The sequence below is a fragment of the Anopheles bellator genome, chromosome 2, assembly GCF_943735745.2.
Source record: "Anopheles bellator chromosome 2, idAnoBellAS_SP24_06.2, whole genome shotgun sequence".
In the NCBI taxonomy this organism is placed as follows: Eukaryota; Metazoa; Arthropoda; class Insecta; order Diptera; family Culicidae; genus Anopheles; species Anopheles bellator.
This window is the reverse complement of record NC_071286.1, coordinates 19844203-19860852: the sequence shown is the minus strand read 5'-3', so window position 1 is coordinate 19860852 and position 16650 is coordinate 19844203. Positions and strand designations below refer to the sequence as shown.

General features: G+C 48.8%; 1 protein-coding gene across 2 annotated transcripts in view; it reads left to right on the top strand.

The window, feature by feature from the left end:
- Positions 1 to 16584, top strand: part of LOC131210730 (beta-TrCP) — a 24069-nt gene extending 7485 nt beyond the window's left edge. The window contains exons 2-9 of one of the 2 annotated variants that reach the window (XM_058204017.1): positions 9491 to 9713; positions 12546 to 12732; positions 12829 to 13093; positions 13176 to 13367; positions 13440 to 13702; positions 13780 to 13969; positions 14065 to 14211; positions 14328 to 16584. In XM_058204017.1, coding sequence (XP_058060000.1) covers positions 9491 to 9713; positions 12546 to 12732; positions 12829 to 13093; positions 13176 to 13367; positions 13440 to 13702; positions 13780 to 13969; positions 14065 to 14211; positions 14328 to 14537 — 1677 coding nt within the window. In that variant the 3' untranslated portion in view covers positions 14538 to 16584. Of the gene's footprint in view, positions 1 to 9490; positions 9714 to 12545; positions 12733 to 12828; positions 13094 to 13175; positions 13368 to 13439; positions 13703 to 13779; positions 13970 to 14046; positions 14212 to 14327 lie in introns of both variants that reach the window. The other variant, XM_058204015.1, reaches the window with a different exon arrangement.
- The last annotated feature ends 66 nt before the right edge of the window (positions 16585 to 16650 follow it).

Genomic DNA, 16650 nt, shown 5'->3' with positions numbered 1-16650 from the left:
CCCCATATGTAACGTCTCATACGTAACGTCCCATACAAACGTTTTCGGGCAAATCGAACCGAATTCGGCAGACGGAGGTTTTTGGGGTGGGGAAATGTTCTGGTGAATGTTTGAAACCCCTCCCCTCTCTAAAAAAGGGGGGCTCCCATACAAAATCTGCGTGAATCCCATCCGAAAATTCTGATAGTTTTCAGACAGTTTGAGCCAAACTCAGCTGGTGCAAGTTTTGACATGTATTTGGTTCTATTATAAAATGATACAGTTTCAGGAAATTTCTTAGAAGCTTTATCAATTTTTACATGCTTATGTCTTGTACTAAGTATAAACACTTTCTTTTTTGGTTTGCTCTTATAAACAGTAAGCGATCATCCATTGCAAGTGTATAACAACGTTGAGAAACGTGCCATGCTGTCTTCTTTCAGTGTGCAACTTTTCGGCAGTTCCCTCTTGTTTGCGCGTATTATTCCAACCAAAGATATGTTTTCAGAACCTAGCCCTATTGCCAAAGGAATACATGTAAAGAAAGTGTCGGTTGTTATAGTTCTTCCCTTCATGGTATACGGCTCAAGAAGTTTCATTACCACAAATTCGCTTAGGCGCGTTGGGGCATTTCTAGCTTCCTCTTTTCCTAAGTAGGGAAAACCATACCAAACCACGATAATATAAGGTCCCGGTTTGAAGCAGTTTTGACTATTTTCATTTTTCCCAAACTGTTGAAACTAAAGCGAATTCGTCTGTTTGCAATTGTTGACTCCTCTGATTTTTATTGTCGCATTTGTTTCGCATTACTGTAGGATCTCGGTAAAATCACGTCGACTCACAGTACTGGAAAAAAGGATGGTCTCCATTTGTTGCTCCACAAATATTGAAGTCTCAAAGTATTTCCTTCGTATGCTCCAGGAGCGTAAAATTTTGCAAGAAATGCCTTCAATTTTGCTTGCGAAATTGTCAAATTTTACCCCAAGACTGTAGAGGCTTCTAACCTGTTGACGATCGTTGGTACATCAGTTGGGATGTCGGCGTGAGGGGAAGGGAAAGGGGTGCGGTAAACAATTTTTTTGTTGCACACACCAACGATCTGGAGTGCCCAACCTACGATTCAGAGATCAATAGATCACATCCTGAGCAAAATTTGCCGTTTTGGCCTCAAGTTCTTCATAGAAACAAGGACCAGTCATTTTGACTGGTATGGTATAAATCTCCAAAAAAAAAATTATTTTTTTTTCTAACATATATAAAATTTTTTTTTATTATCAAATGTTTTCTTTACTTAGAGCTATTAAAAGTCATGACATCATTTCGGAAAAAAAAAATTATGTGTAGTGGAAATTTGCAATTCAAACTGCCCGACCAGTCAAAATGACTGGTGTGGTATATCTAGTGTTAAGGGCGCACAACATCCAGATCCGGTGCAACTCGCTTCAACATCTGATCGTAAACCAGATGAGATCCATTCAGGTTGCCAGTTTGATGCGTATCTTTCCAACTCAATTTGGCGGACGAACCGTCGTTCTCTCGTTTATCTACACGCCATCGACCAGCCCGATTCGGTTCGTAATCGCATTTTCGATCGATTGCCCCAACACTTTGTCACGCCAAATCAGATTGCGGACGGAAAGTGATAGGATCGCATTTGGGGCGGTGCAATTGGGGGACCGAAGGCGAAAATTGCATTCTCGGGCTTTCGGCCCACGGTGGGGCCCGTCACGGATCGTCGCGTGAGGCGCTCGGCCGCCTCACCATCACCATCATCATCGACCCACTGACCTCGTGGTCCAAAAATAAATCAATTTACGGGCGGAGGTGTGCAATGCGTCGCGTCGTGTGGCAGTGCGGTCGAAGGCACACCGAATGTGCCATATCGTTGTTTTCGGTTGATTTCATTTAAACGAAAATTGGGTGCTCAATTAGAGGCTAGTAGTACCAACAGACGATTCGCCCATGTTTGCGTTACTTTTAAGGATTAATAAAACTCCACAGGAGGGATTGAAAAGGGATGTGGAATTGAGTTACAATCTACTCAATGGTGAAATAGCAACGATCGCCATGGTAAGGTAACGGTAAAGGAGGCCCATGTCAGAATCCTACGCCGGCAGCAAAATCGTTAACCGCGCCATCCGCCGTAGAAAGGCTCAGAAATTGTTTTCTCGCTACAGTACGGCCATTGCGGCCTGAAACTCGGTTCAGAGCCACACAGACTCTGCTGGGTGGGCTGTGAATGGAAGCGGAAGGGTTCGGAAAAACCTTCAAACATTCACCTGTGCGCATCGCATCTATGCTCCGGCGGTACGGGGAACGTTGCGCCGCCACCACCAATGCTTTGTGCGCTGAGTTTCAGGTCACCCCGGCGACCTCATTCGCTCCCTGCCACCGTCTGGACTCTGGACGAGAAATCGAGGTCAGCAAGATGATGGAAAGGGCAGGCACTGGTGGTGGCGCAGGGGCGAGCATCATTGTCCATAGTCGTCGTAGCGGTCGCCACCGACAACCTGCTCACGAGGAAGTTGCCTTCCAAACGCGGAACACACGGAATCTGGTTGGTGTTGGTATGGTTGCGGGTTAACTTGTGATGTAGGTGATTAATTATGTTTCTGCCAGTCAAGCGGCTCGATACTTTTTTAATAGGATACCCGATACTTGTCGATTCGATCGTTGCAATTGCTATCGTGCGAGGTTCGCCCAGGTTGAGATTTGAATAGTTTACAGTGACGTTGATGTCGCCAGTGTAGGGTGGAATTATTTACTACTAGAGAGTTAAACGACTGCTTATTAAAATTATTTGCCCACAAAAATGGTATTTTCTTCCAACTAACTCCGAAGTCTGTCTAGAACACCCGCGTACGGGAAATGCACTACATAAATGTCCCCATTTGTGTTGCTCTCCTGCGTTTGTGTGCCCTTGCACAACAGAGCCCTTTTAATGGCACCTTCAGCCACTCGGACGACGACTGGAATCGCTTCCACTACTAGTCAGTAACGCGGCAAACGACACGGCGGGACCACCGGGAGGAAAAACCCGTTTTTCGAACCCGAGACGACGATGACAACGAAGAGAAGAATAAACCGAAACACAGGACGTCGGTGGGGCGGACCCTGCAGGATAAAATCACTCTCGCCGTCCATTAATGCCTAGATGTGTGCCTCAAACCTCAAACACCAAATCGATCCGGCCCGGCAAATCGGGAGGTTGTGTGGTGGGCAGCCTTTTGCCGCTTTGGCGTGAATGATAGGGATCGTAAGCAGGAAACGACCCCAGATAAAAACCAGTAACCTGCGAACGGACTGGCGGGGGGGACACAGACACTGCCAGTGGCTTTTCGGCATCATGTGCGTCCGTTCGTCCCAAGGAGACACCCAAGAGAGGAGAGTCAGTCCAAACCGGATTCGGCGGAAGTAGTCAATGGTAGCCCTCTCTGTTTTCTTTTCCATGTTGAGAGGAGGATGTAATAATTTTTTTAAATGACAAAATCGGTAAGATAGTTCTTTTTAAATAAAACTATTCTGGCCCATGGGTTGCGTGAAACATGGCACAAATTTTCAACAGCATTAGAATGTGCAAAGCAGACAGGAATGAAACAAAGGCTAGAAAACTATTTTACATAGCTGGCTGAAATGGCTCTTAAGGAGTTCATCTCACCTCATGATCGTGGGATGCGATCTTCTGCGGGCGCGTTTGCTTTTAGCAAAGTGCAATGCCTTTGCCGTGGCACTTGATTGCTCCATTCCCGATCGTCCCAACAAAAAGCGGGGCAATCGAATGATGGTGCAAGATTCCGAGCTGCTCCAGCACATTAGTCACAGAAGCCGCAGCCACCAGCGGCACGATACATTAGTTTCGACATACCAAAGTGAAGACATTTTTTTTGCTCAAAAGGGCATCCCAAGCCATGCAGCAGATTTGCGTCCTGCGCTCCTCTCCGCCATAAAGACCGAAAGAGGTTTCGGATCAGGTTTCGATTGCAGACATTGCTTGCGCCCGCCTGGCGATCATGCCAGGGTTTGTGGTTTGTGCGGGAAATTGCAGCGGGTGCATCGGGAAGGAAGGCGCCCAACAGCACCACGGTGTCGAGGTGTGTCAATGTGACGACAGTACTGAATCTCCGTTTGTCTCGCGTCACTTCGGGATTGGTCGCTTCTTCGATTGCAAGATGCCCGTGGGCGATGCTGCACGAACTGCGTGCGTCGTTCCTTGTTTGAATACCACCAGCCGAGCCTACGTTTTATAACATCAAACAGTTTTAGAAACCCTTTCCTTTTTGGGGCTTGGGCCCTACAAGAAGTTGCGCTGGGGCACTGTGGCAGGTACTTTCGGGGGCATTAATAGAGTAACCATCGCCGGTTATCATCGCGCCGTTACGCGTTGACTTGCATAAACGGTTGCGTGCGCCCGGTTTGTGGCCCACCTGTGTGATCGCAGCGAGTTCCACCGTTCGTGCATGATCTTGTGGTGCCGGGTGGTGTTTCATGAATTTTAACCACATTTCTACCCCGTCGGAGATCGCACGGCCGGGCCCGCATACGTTGTTTCGGCGGAGTTTCACTTTCGTGCACGCGCGCCCGCTTGTCCTTCGTGGCTTGGTGGCCATAAATTAAATTACGCGCGCCCGAAGGTGTGAGAAAAGAGAGATATCGTAATTGCATTGCTGCATGGCCGACGGGGGCACAAAATTGTGTCATCTTTTGGAATTGAATAAAATGCGTTAAATAATTTGCATAACGTGATATGATAGGGAGTGAAATGGAAAAAAATGCCAAAAACACTTCAATAACAACACACGGATGGCTGGCAGCCTTACGAAACCGAAACATTCTCACCACGTGGTGCTGCTTCACCTCTGGACCCCTCGGTTAGGCTTCATAACTAACGCTACGTACGCTGTTGTTGGTATTGCCAACTTTCCACGCGCGCACCGATCGAGCATTGTTTTTCGTGTTCCATTTTCCAGCGCCACACGGCGAATGGGTGGCGATCTGTGATGTAAGAACGTGGCGTGTGCCCGGAAGCCGTGTGCATGACTGGTTTGTTCGCCACGATTTTCTGTTAATTAATCGGTTCCAGTCCATGGTTTTTGATCGAAATCAGCCATGGACCTGGAGCAGCCATTACTGGATCGGCGTCATCCTTACTGTAAGGCGTAAATACAATACATTTACTGGTTGCACTACGTATTTGGCTCAGCTCGGACACCTTATGCTGGAACACCTTATGTCTAGTATTTGAATGTGACGCAAAAGGAATAGTTTGGAGTTAGGAGCGGTATTTTGGAAAAAAATCAAATCATACCGGTTCAGATCAGATCAGATTTTCAGATTTACAAAACTCGGTACTGGTGATCGCCATACTTTTCCCACAAATATTCTTTAGCATGCAAAAGATATGGCTCCAGTGTGATCCTCGAGCCAATCAGATGAACCAATTTTACACGCGCGATCGAGTCTCAATCTTGTTTTGCTCCATCCAACCTTGTTTGTTTATCTTTAGAATAATTCATCGTTATCCTTCGCGATAGGTTAATTTACTTCAGAATCAGATTGATTAGGTCATAATAAAATGTATTTAAATTCATAACATAAAAAGATCCTTCACCTATACTAAACAAAACATACATCGAGAAGCAGTTCTAACCAAGTCAAAAAAAATTGATCGAACGTGTAAGTAGTGTTGATGGGCAATGCTATATCCTTCGGCAATTGCGAAGGATGCGCATCGTCAGTAATCATCCCGTGCCTTCCTACCCTATGCAAATGAGTACGGATCGATCCTCAAACTGCTACCCTCTTAAAAGACCGATCGATTCTGACCCGCAGATACGCAGACTCGTTTCCGTCTTGGGCTGTTCTTTGTTGGCTGCCGAATCTGTCACCGGGGACCTGGCAGATCAAGTGCGCGCTCTTCTTTCTTCGTCACTTCTTGAGCTGGTGGTCTAGTGCTGGACTTTGTCTGTAGAATGAAGCGCGCGTTTCTTTGTTGTTGCGTTGCGTTGCTCGCGCGTGCTCGATCGAGCTGCGTAGGAACAGGTTTCCTGCTGCTTCCCTGGAGAGCCAACCGCGCGCGATCGGAGAACACTCATCGCGCGGTCCGTCGTGGCCACTTTCTTTTCGACTCGAGACCGCTCCGATCGTGTGACCGACCCACATACGCACACGCACGCACGTTGTGTGGTGTGACATTGGCCTTGTTTGGTGCACGCGGGACCGTTTCGTTTGCTATTCCATGCAAAAAAAAAAAACACGCGAACCGTCGAAATGCGTGGATATGCATTCGTCAACAACTTGACTTGGCGCGCGCTGGTGCTGGAGGAAACAAAAATGGGCCAGCAACGTAGCGAAGGCTCCAGAGCCTCGGGTCGTGGCTCGAAGAAGTTGGAAATTAAAACAACATTTAACAACAGCCGCGCGCGCGCGAGAGAGAGAGAGAACCGGTACACGATGCTGGTGCCGCGTTCTGCATATTTTGCGGCGGCACGTAAAAGTGAACCAAGGTCAGTTGGTCCTATGTGTCTCTCTGGCGCGCTCTGTGAGCCGGGGTTTGTGCGCGAAATTAAATCAAAAACTAAACCCTGCACCCATTAAAAGCATCATATGCTGCTGGTGGGGCCGGTTTGACGGTAATGAAGTCGTCACCTCGTTGGTTACAAATTTACCGTGGAACGTGAAGACGATCCGTGTGTGGGGTGGCTCACACATCCACCTGGTTGGAACTTGTGTTTCGAACACAGTTTGGCACAGCACTCGGGTGGTTTTTTTTTGCGGATCAGAACGGATACAAGGTTTTGTGCAGCAACCATTCCCGGCGGGAACAACAACCTGTTGTGGAGGGTGAATTTAGTTAAAATTGGACTGGTCAGGGGATGATTCATGACCACCGGTTGACCGAGGGTGGGTTCGTTACAAATTGTCATGCTGACAGGGGAACAATTTCGCGATCGATGATGGTACGGTTTGCCCCGATGGTCCGATCTGCCCGACGGAACTGATGCAATCGCAGCAGTGTAATTATTGTGTTTACAGGGCGTGCAACGAATCAACACCACTCGCCATGGGTTGTGTAACACTTTGCGATCTCGCGATCATCCATCTTGCAGGAACAAAAAATCACTACCTGAAAAGTCGAGTTGCGAAGGAGGTCCCTCTGTACATGAGTCATCGTATACAGTTTGATCTTTCGAATTAGTGTCGATCGATGCGCGAGGAATCGGAAAGAAAGCCAAGCCGACGGGGGGAGGGGAGGGGTTGCCAAAAGTTGCCCGCTTACTCCACTTTCACTGCGATCGATATCCGGACCACTTGCGGCGCTGTGTTGTGCACCGTTTTGTGGTCACGCACGAAACGGTTCCGGTGCGAGAAAATCAATTCCAACGCGGTGCTGCGCCACAACATGCTCTGCCATCATCATCATCGAATGATGGTCTCGGCTATCGAAAACCACCAAAAGTGCAACTAGGCCACAGATGGTGTTGCGCACCGGCGGCCCAATTCACGAAGATGGTGATGATGGCTAGCTCACATGATGTCACGCGTATTGCCACTATTGGGCTTTCGATAGAGGGGCCCCGCCAGATACCTGATCCGCTGGTTTCGAACCCAAGAAAGCGGGACCCGTCACTCGGAAGGAGCAGCAGTTTGCGCAGTTTCGGTGGAACGAATGGTGGTGAAAACTAATTTTCATCTGCGTCACCCGCACTTGTTTTTAGGTCGCATCGATTCATTTTTCCGGCATCTGGCAAAGAGGATTAATGTTCCTTTGCAAGAGAGGGAAAAAGAGAAAGAAAGATCTGGTCCATGGCAGATGGACCCTTCGGTGCAATCGGTGGGGCTGGTCACATAAAAGCCCCCAGCAAGTGGCTGTTAAATTGTGTACGTTCTGTGATTCTATCGATTTTTTTCTTTTTCGTTGGACCTCACGTTGGACCGGTCTGGTGCACGTATGTATCGTGACCCCAAACGGGCCGCGGGGTTCTCGCATGGTGATTTAGTAGTGTCGCTGCTGATGATGATGATGACGGTAACTCTTGGTATTTGAATTGTTAATTAAATCGCGTTCCCTGCCAAAGGGTTTTGCGGTCGTTGACTGTAACGGCACCATGCAGCTTTGTGGTAGACTAATTTAATGTTCCACTAGCGTTTTTTTCGTTAACCATAAATTGCTAGAAAACAAAAAACACTGCATTTGAATGTTCATTGTTGCGTTTTTTTGTGGATGCCATATTTTGTTCTTTACATTACATTTTTAACGATATTCAAAATAATGGCCTTCGCATGATTCATAATAGAGATTACAAACGTTACTACGCAAGCTTCCAAGGGTAGCTGTCAAACGAAGGGTTCATTAAACCTTCCGATCTTGATGGCTCGTGCAACTCATGAAGTTGCCTAGTTTCCAAAATATTCATCAAGTACCCGTAGATTTTTGGCGTTTGACATAAAGCGTACTATGCAATTGGTACTAGAGAAGTGAAATGAAAATAGACAAGGTAAAAGCTCTTCATGCAGAGAAACTAAAAAAATGAAGTTTCTTCGTTTCGAATATATTATTAAGCCGATCTATCAAGTGGTGTTTGTGTTGGACTTTCAAAGTTGTTCCCCATTCTTCTTACTTCCCTCAATAAACGATAAATTTCTCCACTTTTCGAAGAGCTTAAATAAACCATAAAACATTAAAACTTTCAATCACTGCGCGATGGTGGGCACAGATCCCACCAGAGGCAGTAAACGATAGGATGGAGAAAAAAGTATTGCGGTGCAATTCACAAAGATTGCACGCCGTCACCAAACTCGACAGGTTTGTGCGAAATAGCATATGGAGAAGCCTGCAATGGACTCGTTCGAAGCATGGTGTTAATTTATTGTATCGACTGACATACCTGGTGCCTGGTGCTAGACAGTGTGCCTTAATTTTGAACTCTTTGAATGGAATTCATTTGGTTCTTGGATCTCCACGACCCACTTTGAGTGTGATGGTGGCAATTTTTCGGTCAGCATCTTTCTCTTGTGTAAAGTGTGAGCTTCTGTCGCAGAAAAAGTGTAACCGTCGAAGAGTACTTGATCGATCGACCGAAACGCGACCGAGGTATGCCATTCGATGCTCTAGTACGCAGGATTACTAAGATGCTCCGATGATGCAGTTTCCGCCTTTTCAAGTTGTATGCTGCCAATCGATAATATCTTGCGGTGGAGGGGGGTCTACAGATTGTTAGAACAGCATTCCGCTGGTGCTGTTGTGCGGGGTTCGCGAGGGCCATAAAATCGTTAAACCGTGCCAACCGTGCGAGACCGTAGCACGATAGCAACATTGTTTCTCGTCTAATGATGGTTGCCACAGGGAAGCCTTATGGTCGAGCACCGCTGAAGTGAAGCAACGTAGGGCCGTCGTGCGTACAGGAATTCTTATTCTTGGCCCTTGGACCCCGCTCCATGCTAGATATTGAATAATTTAGCCGCAAACTTCCAACCATCTGTGTCTGACCATCGCTTTTTCTTTCGATTGCAGTTCACCACTTCGCTGATGTATGATCCGGCGCGAAAGAAAGAACCGTCACCGTCGTTTCAAACTGAGCGCGATGCCTGCCTAGCGCTGTTCGTCAAATGGAACGAGGCGGACCAGCTGAACTACGTCGAGAACATCCTGTCCCGCATGTGCCACTACCAGCACGGACACATCAATGCCTACCTGAAACCGATGCTCCAGCGCGACTTCATCACACTGCTGCCCAGTAAGTGTCATCCGCCGGGTGGACCGGGCCGGGCCGGGCCAACGAGGAACTCCTTCTCTAATGATGATGGTGTGCTGAGGAGCTGGCTTGCCGCCTTGGGAACCGTTGCGAACGAGTGAAACTTGTTTCCCACACTGTCACTTCCCGTTCCCAATTCGTCATTGTGTTGTACGCACACACAACCCCCAACGAGAGACCGAGAGAGAGAGAGAGAGAGAGAGAGAGAGAGAGAGACGCGCGTGCGGGGTTCGAGATTCCTGCCGCTGGAAAGTAGGTCAAAGCTTTGCCGCTCACTCGTCGTTGGCTCTTATGTCGGTCCCGCCGGGCGGGGCTGAGCCAAAACCTTTTCTCGGCTTTAGGTCAGGTAGCTAGGGCGTCGCGACACCCCACGGCTTTGGCTTCCGGTCTCTCCGATTGGTACTGAATTTGGATGCAAAGTGGGATATTCTGCAAATATTTGTTCAGTTATTTGCTAGATCTTGAGTACTCAGACCATAGGAGTGATTCCGTTTCATGCCGAATCCAACGCGTACCGTGGGCCAAGCTCCTTACTTCCCCGGTCGACGGGATCGTGTTCCTTTGCTGGTAATGGGCTGCCTCCATTGATTAAACGTCGATTAAATACGCACACCTGTCAGGGGCTTATCACGGAGCCAGGGAGCATCGTGGCTCTAATGGATGCTCACGAAATTCCCGAGTTCCACCTTCCGACGCCGTTAGGGGCGGTACTTCTTGCTTGCCGATTTGAGAAAACGTTTAACGCTCAATTAACCCCCCGATTGGGGGAGCGGCGCAGTGGCTTCCGGTGGCCGAAAAGGGTGTGCGCCGATCTATGAAATACAGGGCCCCACCGGTCGGTGTCTAACGGGAACTCTGGGGTGCTGCTTCTTGGCTTCCCCAGTACGCTTCGTTGCTCCATTTCGTCCCATGAAACAGCGGCCAGGAAAGAAATGCCCCATTCCCGTCGATACTTCAACAAAACTGACACGCCCGCCGGGATGATGATGGGACCACCAGACACGATGAGGCGACAGTCGTTGGAACCACGCGACGATGACGGCGGCGGTGTCGGGGCCATGCCGTCTGACTAATTGCTTCATTTGGTCAGCGCCAAGTCTGCTGCCATCTTCCAATTAGGGTCTCTACCAGTTTATGGAGGCCTAACCTTAAATCAGGACTAAGATAACAGATAGTGAGAGAGAGAGAGAGAGAAGGTAAGAGATCAGGTTTTCGCACCGTTCAGTAATTGCTGCTTTCGTGACACTTGTCGCCGCGTGTTGTTCTCTGTATTTTCTGTGTCATTTATCGGATGTCAAGATGGCGCACGAAGTGCCATTATTTCGGCTCATCAAGCAAGGCAAAAAGAATGATATTTTTCAAGCGACATAATTGTTGACCGTTGCTGGCTAGCCAATGAATCATGAATTGGTCAGGGAAAGACTCTCTCTCGCTTATCTGTGTGTCATCCTCCATCAGCTTATCAGCACTTGCGGCCTGGGAACCTGACGAAGCTGTACAGTGTTGTCGCCCACCAGGCGAATAAGTAGTGGAAGTGGTCAATAATCTAATAATCTACTGATTACCGTAAAAATGGTTGTCAATCGCTTACGCGCCTCTGCTTCACATGAGCGTGCTCGATCACACCACAATTCATATTGGTCACTGCGGACAACACTGCACTCCGTTTGAAGTGGCGGAAGGATTAAGGGCGGTTACCGATAATCCTGGGCTCCACTTTTCTTTTGTGACCCGCCACCGTTGAATATCTGGACAGCCGTTCTTCGCCATGTTAAACTGCCCACCATATGACCGACCTTAATCTCTCTCTTCGGCGGATCGATGGCGCGCGCGGTTGGCGTGTGAAAAGACGACTGGGCCCACCAGAACCGTAACAGCGGCGCGCAAGAGTTTTTGAAATCTTGCCCATCGCGCGACACTTTCAGTTCGTTCAACTTCAACCGCGATGACGAACAAGGCACAGTGTGCGCGTGTCATTCATGCATGTTCTGTCCGTTTCTGGCCAGTCTCCCAGAGGTGATTTATGGAACACGCATAGATCTGGCCGGCCGCGGGGGCATGTTATACTTTCACCAAGCATTTGACACATGTTGCCGGTTCAGAAGGCGAACGATGGTAAAACGGTTCCAAAATAATCGATTCACTCGTGACAACATGTGAGCACACTCGGAGATTCGGTTGCTGTGCAGCCTGTGGTTCTTCTAACGTTCCGTTTCGTTTTCCTCTTTTCTTGAGACACTTTTGTGCTGAAATGCCACAGGCTCCCTGAGGCGCACTGTGCACTGCGGGCTAAATGTATCGATCCACATTTGGCCGGAGTACGAAACTTCTTTTTTTACGCCGAAAATTGTTCGTCTTTCTTTCGCGTCCGGTTGCCGATGCCCGAATACCCTGAAATGTGCCGCAAGAAGGTCAAACACAAACGGCTTCGGCTTTTGTGCCAAGGGTTGGTAAATTACGGACAAAGGTGATCACCTCCGCTGGCAGGGAAACGGACCACGTGTCTGGTACAGACAGAAGTAATATCCTTTTTGCTCTCCATCGCTCTATCTTCCCACCAGGAAATCTATTATTCAAGGGATAAAGGTTATGGGATCTTTTTCGTTTCGGTCTTGCTCCGTGACCGGCGAATGTTGCCCTGTAAGAGTCGATTCAGTGGCACGGCGACTTTCGTTTAGCGACAAATTAAAAATCGATGCCTTGGCCCAAACCACAACCCCATTTGGTGATTGACTGTAATCTAAACTGCGTTCGCCTTGTTTGGTGTACCGTCTTTGTCTGTCTTTCGTTTTCGACGCGCAAAAAAAAAAACAGCAAAAGGATTGGATCACGTGGCTGAAAACATTCTCTCCTATCTGGACGCCAAGTCGCTCTGCCGGGCGGAGCGCGTGTGCAAGGAGTGGTCCCGCGTCATCTCCGAGGGCATGCTGTGGAAGAAGCTGATCGAGCGAAACGTCCGCACCGATTCACTGTGGCGAGGGCTAGCGGAACGTAAAGGATGGTAAGTCACGCACAGACCACAGTTTCGGTCGATATCCCGCGATTGTTTTGTGTCGATTGAATTCTCTTAACCGTTTCTTTTTCTCTTCCTTTCCAGGATCAAATATCTGTTCATACCGCGACCGGGTGTAACGCTCCGGCAACACAAATTCTACCGCGAGCTCTTCCCGAAAATCATGAAGGACATCGAGGCGATCGAGAACAACTGGCGCACGGGCAATCACAACCTACAGCGAATAAACTGCCGGTCAGAGAATTCCAAGGGTGTCTACTGTTTGCAGTACGACGACGATAAGATTGTGTCCGGGTTGCGCGACAACACGATCAAGATCTGGAACCGTTCGACGTTACAGTGCTGCAAGGTTGGTGTGCTCACAGCGCGCAATTCTTTGCCATTGCCCGTGCCCCCGTACTGTACCCGTAATCCTTTCCGTGCCGTTGTAGGTTCTCACGGGGCACACGGGATCGGTGCTTTGTTTGCAGTACGACGACAAGGTCATCATCAGCGGGTCGAGCGACTCGACCGTGCGCGTGTGGGACGTGAACACGGGCGATATGGTCAACACGCTGATACATCACTGCGAAGCGGTTCTTCACCTGCGCTTCAACAACGGCATGATGGTCACCTGCTCAAAGGTACGCCAAACGGGCGGACGTCGTGGGACTGGGGGCAGGACAAGTCAGTAACATTTCTTTCGCCTGGGGCAGGATCGCTCGATTGCCGTGTGGGATATGACCTCACCGACGGAGATTGCCCTGAGGCGCGTGCTCGTGGGGCACCGGGCGGCCGTCAATGTGGTGGACTTTGACGAGAAGTACATCGTGTCCGCTTCCGGTGATCGGACGATCAAGGTGTGGAACACGTCGACGTGCGAGTTCGTCCGTACGCTCAACGGCCACAAGCGGGGTATCGCCTGCCTGCAGTACCGCGACCGGTTGGTGGTCAGCGGAAGTTCCGATAACTCGATTCGGTAAAATGTCGCGAACGCGAACGACCGGTAGTGAAAGGACGTTGATTGGAACGATTTCTTGTGTGTTTTCGTTTTAGGCTATGGGACATCGAATGTGGCACGTGCTTGCGAATTCTCGAGGGCCACGAGGAGCTCGTTCGCTGCATCCGGTTCGATTCGAAGCGCATCGTCAGCGGAGCGTACGATGGCAAAATCAAAGTGTGGGATCTCCAAGCTGCCTTAGATATCCGAGCACAGACCAACTCGCTGTGTCTCAAAACGTTGGTGGTAAGTGTTTAGAGGCGCACGTTGCGACGGAGGCGGCGGCCGGGCTAGCGAAGGAGCGGTTTGATACCAGTCTATAGTTTCGGTTTGCCCTTCAGGAACACACCGGTCGCGTATTCCGGTTGCAATTCGATGAATTCCAGATCGTGAGCAGTTCGCACGACGACACGATTCTGATATGGGACTTCCTGAACTGCTCGCAGAAGGAGGAACTGACCGCGCCCCAATCGTGCAGCATGGTGCAGGTGCATAGGCCACGCCTGACATCGTCAGACTCTTTGGTGTGACGGTGATCCTTACCGCAATCCGTCGTATCCGTTGCGACTTCTCTGTTCTTTGTTTCTTTCTCCCTCACACGCAGAGCAACCACCACAACAACAGTGGCAGCAGTAGTGGTAGCGGCAATAGCATGGGTGGTGTTGGTGGTGGAGGTGGAGGTGGAGGTGGGAGTGGTGCCAGTGGCGCTGGTGGAGCCGGAAGCAACGCCAACGGTGGTGGCCAGAACAACCATCTCCACAACAACAGCAACAACAACTCCAACAACCATCAGAACGATGAACTTAGTGACTAAACAGACGGTCTCCAGCGAGTGTGGTGGGTCTAGGAGAGACGAAGCGCACGTCCACCGCGACGAGACGACCGCAGACCGACGGCGAATGCTAGCTTTTGTGGCGCAAAATTCCTCTTCTAGCGCAGCGTTCGGTGCCGAACTGTGTTCGATTGTTCCGATCGCTGCCCTTAGCCCCTCTCAACAGATTGTGGTTTCTTCTTTTTTTTTTTACTGGCAGCACCCTGATTAAGCGTAAGAAATAAGGTTAAGCAAATAAAAAGGAATGTTCCGATCCAACACACACCAGCGCAGCACCATTCTCTCCCCCGCAAGAATCCACTGTTAAAGTCGTCTTTTTTAGTCCCGTCGCTCGAGTCAACCAACACGGAACACACGCTGTGTGACGGCCTTTCAGCCCGCGGGGGTCTGGTTCTTTGTTCGGTTCTTATGAGAACATGTGCATCACAACATAACGTTGAGAATGAACCCGAATTCGCAAAAACCACACACGGACTATAGATGCTGTAAGTCTCAACAGTCATCGCGTAACGTTGCATTCGTTTTTTGTTTTAACAGACACAGCGATGAGGGATTTTATTTTAATCAGCCTAACAAATTGATCGCTACCAAGCAAAGCAGACAAGTGTGTTCATGAGAGAGTGGCCAATAGTGGCGATAGTAGTGGCTCACTTTTAGCTAGCTAAAGAAAATGACAAATCGTGCGCGCTCCACGCCCTTGTGCAATTCGCTGTCGGTCTTTCAGTCTCAGTGCTGGGCGCTGTTGTGTGTATCGGGTGGGGTTGTATTGATTATCTCATAGTTTATTGAACAACAACAAAAAAGAACACAGAATAAGAAAACACGGCTGTTTACCATAAATAAACAGGAATAAGGTTAATTAAGGCAGAAGTAATACGTCGGAGGGACACGCACGCGACCACATAGGACGGAGCGCTAATTAAGGCAGACGCAGAAACACGTTGACACCAGGCAAGGATTTTACAGCTAAAGAGACGAAACACGTCGTCGGGTCGTGGTCGTAGATTGTACACTTTTACCGGAACGGCGAAATAGGGAAAAACGACAGAAAAAAGCAGTCAGACACACACAGGACAGTAAACGTTATAGTGGAAGCGGCTTAATCGGACTGTTATTAGACTTATTTTTATGACTATTACACACTATGATTATTACTGTAATTATGATTATCGTGTAAAGCACTATCCAACTAAAGCGGATCATCCGCCGCGCCCCCCTCGTATTGATACGAAAACAAAAAACCAGGAACATCAACGTTGACGCGTTGGACTTTAGAGAATCAAACCAGGAACGACAACCAATTCGATTTAAAAGCAAGGCCTGCTATAAACTGCTCTCGTAAACACTAACAAGGACGAGGAAAAGAATAGATAAAAATGAGAGAGAGAGAGAGAGTGAGATAACTGAATCCCCCTTCCACACTGCTGCAGATAGCTGTTCTGGGTCACCGTTTGTGGTCGATACTCGATTTCTCAACTCGTCCTTGATTAACGTATTTATTGCATAACTAATGTGAGTGCGTATGTGTCTGTGGGAAACCGCACGTGCACGTGCGCACACCCGATCATCATCGTCATCGTCACCATCATCATCATCCGATCGTACAGGAGAGAAAGCGCAACCTACGATGTGTGTACATTTAAATTAACCAACAAAACGGGAAACAGATCGCTCACGTCGTGGCGCGCTGGGACCCCGTTGCCCCGATAAGAGGAGAAGTATGTTACAACTCGATAAGGCTCGATAAAACACTTTAATCCCCGGCGAAAAATCAAGAAAACACTGCACGTGACACGACGAATGGCTAGATGAATGACATGCACGAAAGTACCCGTGATACGCCCGGGGGGTGATGACACGGCGAGCAGCGTTAGGTCCACAGCGAATAGCGAATAGCGGGCCGCCGCCGTAAGGCGTGGGTTATTGAACAGATATTGTGAAACAAGAAAGTAGAGAATGAATGTGACAAAAACGAGCCAAACACAGAAAACGGCGTTTGTTTTTGTGAGCATAAGTGGAGGCAGTCGAGGACAGTAATAAAGGATAGAATGAAATCAAATAAAGGTCGTTAACTTTTATTTCAGTTTGTGTTGTA